Source organism: Frankliniella occidentalis, unplaced genomic scaffold (genome assembly GCF_000697945.3).
Source record: "Frankliniella occidentalis isolate FOCC.00 unplaced genomic scaffold, Focc_3.1 Scaffold123, whole genome shotgun sequence".
Lineage (NCBI taxonomy): Eukaryota > Metazoa > Arthropoda > Insecta > Thysanoptera > Thripidae > Frankliniella > Frankliniella occidentalis.
Window position 1 is genome coordinate 864430 of NW_026267250.1, and position 5773 is coordinate 870202.

General features: G+C 45.7%; 2 protein-coding genes across 2 annotated transcripts in view; both read right to left on the reverse strand.

Annotated features, from left to right (window-relative positions):
* Window positions 1–3153, reverse strand: part of LOC113212451 (zinc finger protein 658B-like) — a 12819-nt gene extending 9666 nt beyond the window's left edge. Inside the window, exon 1 of the mRNA XM_052270420.1 lies at window positions 2790–3153. Coding sequence (XP_052126380.1) covers window positions 2790–3153 — 364 coding nt within the window. The remainder of the gene's footprint in view (window positions 1–2789) is intronic.
* Window positions 3154–4472: 1319 nt separating this feature from the next.
* LOC127750021 (putative zinc finger protein 702) lies at window positions 4473–5683 on the reverse strand. The gene is made up of 2 exons (XM_052270421.1): window positions 5662–5683; window positions 4473–5412 (listed from the first exon to the last, which is right to left on the reverse strand). Exons 1-2 carry the CDS (start codon window positions 5681–5683, stop codon window positions 4685–4687), a joined length of 750 nt encoding a protein of 249 aa, XP_052126381.1. The 3' UTR covers window positions 4473–4684.
* Between the last annotated feature and the right edge of the window lie 90 nt (window positions 5684–5773).

Here is a 5773-nt window from a genome sequence, read left to right on the forward strand (position 1 = left end):
GTGGTTGCCAGCATTTGCACCAGGCGTTTCGTTGTCCAGGAGTGACCCCTAAGATACCCTAAAATTTGTAGACCTCTAGCTTGTCTCCTTCCTCTCACACTGACGACGGACAGACAGACGGACATTGGAGCGGTTGCATTGTATAAGCCCGCTTTAATGCTCTTTTAAAAGCAGAAGGGCGGGCTAAAAAAAGTGCGCCCGACTGGGTAGGCCGGAACTCAGCGCCACGTCACCGCCAGCCACAGAGCAGACGAGACGAGTCGCTGTTTGAGCTCGGTCTCGGCTGCAGTTGGTGCAATTACTTTCGCCACGGGCGGCCTGATTGGGTGCTCGGCGTGCAGGGCGGCGGAGGGCCGGCCGCCCGGCACCGCGTGTGCACCACGACGGACACTAGACAGACCCCACGCACCCGGCAGCGGCAGCACGTTAGACACACGCGGCACCGCACCGTTTCCGCATCGACTCGATAGATACGCTGAAACGAAAAATAAAGCATTAGAACATAGATTTAGTCGCTTAAATTCAGATGTGATTTTGCAACAAATGTAGTGGTACGTATCAATAAGAGAACTAGCGCAGGTATGGCACTCGCAAATCAGGGAATCCTAACACATAACTAAAGTAGGTTTCTATTTATAAAGCTAGGTTGCAACTCAGACACAAAGCACACTGAATGGCACTGTACAACTTCTCTGGAAACACATCTGTCGTACATTATCACAGTTTAAACTGTCGTACCAATTGTACTGCAGTTTAAACTGTGATACCATTTGTGTACTACAGTTGTAAGAGTAGTACACGACGTGTACTACAGTTCTTTGTGTAGGACATCGCGTGTCCGACACCTACAAATGACGCTTTGAACTGTCGGACACGTCGTGTACTACACTTTTAACTGTCGGACACGTCGTGTACTACACTTTTAACTGTTGGACACGTCGTGTACTACACTTATAACTGTCGGACACGTCGTGTACTACACTTATAACTGTAGTACACAAATGGTATCACAGTTTGAACTACCATCGGTACTGCAGTTTAAACTGGCATACTGTAACGATACTTGAGTTTCCTGAGTTGATATTGACTAGCACTTTCAGAAAAATGGCAAGGAGAGATAACAACTGAACACTTAAATCTTATTTGTTATGCATAGAAAGTTGCTAAGACTATTCTGTGTCTTTTTGAAGGATATATGGGCGACAAACCAATACAGAAAAGTGTAAAACTGTTAAGTTTGTTTGTTTTTTTTGTTTTTTTGTTTTGTTCTGAAAAAATTGCAAACATATAATTAAAGAAAAAAAAACTTTCCTAGCAAAATCACAGAAGACATTACAAAAAGCAATATTACGTGACGAGGCTTTCGTCACCATGCACCACAAGTGAAACTAATAGATAACACAGAAGGATGAATATGCCCAAGTGGATTGCAGTTTTAATTAGACTGTGTAAGGTACGAAGGACTGAAACTGGAAAAGTCGGTCGAAAAGCCGCTATTTTTAAGTTTAAAATTGAATTCGCTGTTTTTTTTTGTTTGGCGATGATCATCACCATTTCTTAGCAATGAAAACGCCCTCATTGCCACTGGGTTGGCAATGAAGCGCATATTTGGCAATGAACTTCGTTTGGCGATGGGACATTTCTACTACTACAGTGGCGATGGGCCGCTCATTGCCAACCCGGTGGCAATGAGGCTGTTGCCAAAAACTGGCAATGGGAAATAGCCAAACGAAAACCCAGTAAAGACATAGGAAATAATCCCCACATTATTGGCATTTTGTGCATTGCCAAAATCTTGGCAATAACTTCATCGCCAAATTTGGCAATGAAACTCCATTGCCAATATTTTGGCAATGGAACTTCATCCACAATATTTTGAACTCCATTGCCAATAATCTGGCAATGAAACTTAATCGCCAAGATTTTGGAACTAAACAACAGGCCAATAATTTAGGGATTGTATTCATCGTCTTCACTGTTTTTTCGTTTAACTATTTTACATTGCCAGTTTTTGGCAATGGCCCCATTGCCACTGGGTTGGCAATGAGCGGCCCATCGCCACTGTAGTGGTAATGAAAATGTCCCATCGCCAACTCGATGGCATTGCCACATTTGGTAGTGGTTTCATCGCCAAATGAAATTCAGTGATGCTAATTTATTAACGAAAAGCTCTCTATTTCAATCTAAGTTAGTTTATTGCAGTTCTTTTAATTCAAAGTACATCTATACTTAAAAGTGACTGTGGGAGCGAGACGTTTTTTAAAATTTCACAACTTTAAAAAACCTCCTTCGCACACAGTTATGTCCAGGTCTGTACATATTATACCTTAAAAGAACCGCAATAAACTTTCTTGAATTGAAATAGAGAGCTTTTTCTAGATTTAATTAGCATCTAGATTTTAAACGTAAAATAGCTGTTTTTTGGCCGACTTTTTCAGTTTTAGTCCTGTACAACCTTAAGCAGAGCAACATTACTCATAAAGTCTGCCTGCAGCTTTCCGGAGCGTTGTCTCGTGAAGACGCAGAAAAGATTTGTGTCGGAAACAATAAGAACATATGCCACAATCAAATGGCTTGTCACCATTGTGCGTCGTCACACGATAACAGTTCAATTTTACGCTAAAACTATTCTCGCAAATGCCACAGTTATATTACGTCCCGCCATGTGTATTAAGGTTACTTTTCTGTGCAAACAGTTTGTAACACGTGTGGCATTTATATGGTTTCTCGCCGGTGTGCATTTCTCATGTGGTATTGAATGCCATTTTAACTGATAAATCGCTTCTTACAAACGTCACACTCAAATGGTTTCTCGCCGGTGTGGACCCTGACATGACAATCAAGGGTAACTTTCTGACAAAAACATTTTCTACACGTGTCACATTTGTATGGTTTCTCCCCAGTGTGGATCCTGACGTGCCTGTTGAGGTGATCTTTCTTGTTAAAACGCATCTTGCAAATGTCACATTCATATGGCTTCTCGCCGGTGTGGGTTCTGACGTGCCTTTTAAGATCACTATTCTGTTGAAACCTTTTGCTACACGTGTCGCATTCATATAGCTTCTCACAAGTTTGGGTCCTGACGTGCCTATCTTGACGACTTTTACAGCTAAAACGCTTCTTGCATTCCCCACGTACCCCACACTTGTACATCTTTCTGCCGCCCCGGACACGCGTCTTGCGCACTGGAGCCCTCTGCTGCTCCCCGTCGCCCTGGTCCACGGAGCCACCCTTGTCCTCAGCTGCCTCCTCCCCCTGCCCCCCGTCGTCCTCGAGGTGCTCGGCCTCGTGCTAGTGTTTTCGATTGGGCGGGTATGAGATCGGCGCTTGCCCGACACAAGAGGAGATAGAACTGTGTGGCTGGCAACTGTCTCATCGCTCGCGTACCACGATGAGGTCGGGTAAGGCTCGCCCGACACTTACATCGGCTGCCGAGCCTCACTAGGCGCCTCCGGTTGCCGAAACCTCACCCCTCGCCCTTGCTGGTCGATCCTGGCCACGGTTGTGAGCTTGGCCGGGCGGCAGGACAGCCGGGGCCGGTGATTTGGAAGCTGCCTCTCTGTCGGGTAAAACCTTTGCCCGACTCGCCCGACTTACTTTTTCGGGCGGGTCGGGTCGGGTATGAACGCCATCAAGCGTCGGGCTAGCTGAAATGCGTTAACCCGCCCGATCGAAAACACTACCTCGTGCCCTCCTCCGTCACAGGTCTCGTCGGCCTCCGCGCAGTTAAGCGAGTAGCACCCGGTCACCACTAGCCGCAGCTGTTCACCCTCCTCCAGCACGGTGATCTTCTCCTTCTCGACCTCCACATCCGACTCCCAGATCGGGATCAGACTGGCCTGAGGGGAGCGGGTGGTTGGGGACGGCCCCGCCAGCGTTGCGGACTCTTCACCTGCAACATGAGCACCTCGTCAGATTAAGCGGGAGAGCCGGTAAAGAGGCCAGGGCAGCTTTACCACCACCATGCACGCGCTCGCCTCAAGGCATTAAGCAATAAACTGGAGGTTAGAATTTCAGTTTATTTTTAGTGCCAGATTAATACAATTTTTGTTAAATGAGATCGACGTTCGTCCATAATATTGACGATCCAAACTTTTGGAAACATTACGACTGCAATGATTTGAAATCTAAAAGACCTAGATATACCACACATAAATAAGCAAGGTAGACCCGGACAAGTAGAGACCTCATCCAATCCCCACTTTTCGGGGCAACCTTCATCGCAAAGCGTAGGGAAGGCCGTAGAGTTTAGGGCCATCCCGTGCTTCGCGCGGAAGTCAGAGTAGTTACTACCTTTGACAACTAGCACGCAGCGCGACTGGGCCCCAAAGGAGAAAACATGTGCAACAAAGGCCTAAAGAGGAGAACAGATTAAAAGTTTTATTTTTTTCTAAAGACATTGCAATTTTATCCGATAACATTTCGTACAAACTACCAAAAATATTACACAAAATGTAATGAATAAGCATTTAGAAACTTTTCACAGAAATTAAAACTAATGATTCCTACAATATAATTAACCATACTAAAAATGTAGTCCTGGAGATTCAGGCAGCAATATTTAACTGTGTCGGAAAAGCTCTGTACAGGTGCTTCATCTATATGGCTCGTAACAATCGTGGATTTAGAAATCGCATTCACGGTGCCATTTGGTGCTAAAACTCTTCTTACAAATGCCACAATATTATTTCTCGCCAGCGTGGGTTCTGCTAACGTGATTGTCGAGGGCTCCTTTCTGCGAAAAACTTTTGCTACACATATCACATTTAAATAGTTTCTCGCCGCTGTGGACCCTGACGTGCGTGTCACGATTATATTTGACACTAAAACCCTTGTTACAAACGTCACATTTATATGGTTTCTCGCCAGTGTGGGTCCTTACGTGGTACTCAAGATTATGTTTCCGTGTAAACCTTTTGCTACATGTGTCGCATTCATACGGTTTCTCGCCAGTGTGGGTCCTGACGTGGTATTTAAGGTGATGTTTCAGGCGAAAACTCTTTCTGCAAACGTAACATTTATACAGTTTCTCGCCAGTGTGGGTTTTGACGTGCCTATCATGAAGACTTTTACAACTAAAACCCTTCTTGCATCCTACACACTCGTACGCCTTTGTGTCGCTCCGGACACGCCTCTTCCGCATTGGATTCCTCTGCTGCTCCCCGTCATCCTGGCGCCCGGAGCCACCTTCGTCCTCGGCCGCCTCCTGCCCACCGATCTCACGGTGCTCATCCTCGAGTCCTTCTCCGTCACATCTCTCGTGAGCATCTGCGCGGTTGAGCGAGTAACATTTGATCACCACCAGCCCCAGCTGCTCACCACCCTCGAGCTCGGCGATCTTCTCCTCGACCTCTTCATCAGACTTGCACAGCTCACCTGTGGGCTGCGGGGAGCGGGCGGTCTGCAATTCACCTGCAACAGGAGCACCGCGTCAAAACAAGCGGGGGAGCCGGTAGGAGAGACAAGCGCAGCTACCACCAACATGCAGGGGATTAGTCCAAAAACCAAGATTTTCAGGAAACGCAAAAAAATATTTACACATAACTTTTCAAAAAAATTATGATGCAGATAGAATACACTTATATCAATGATACCACAGGCATTTGGAATTTTTTCAATATCACTCTCCTTTACTAAGATATAGGACTTGACTCTTTTTACCATCATTGACATATCGAGACATGTTGACTTGACTCTTTTCACATGATGAGAATTTAGAGTTAAGTCATTGGAAAATTAGCAAAAGGGGCTAAGTCAACTTGACTTTTGGGGG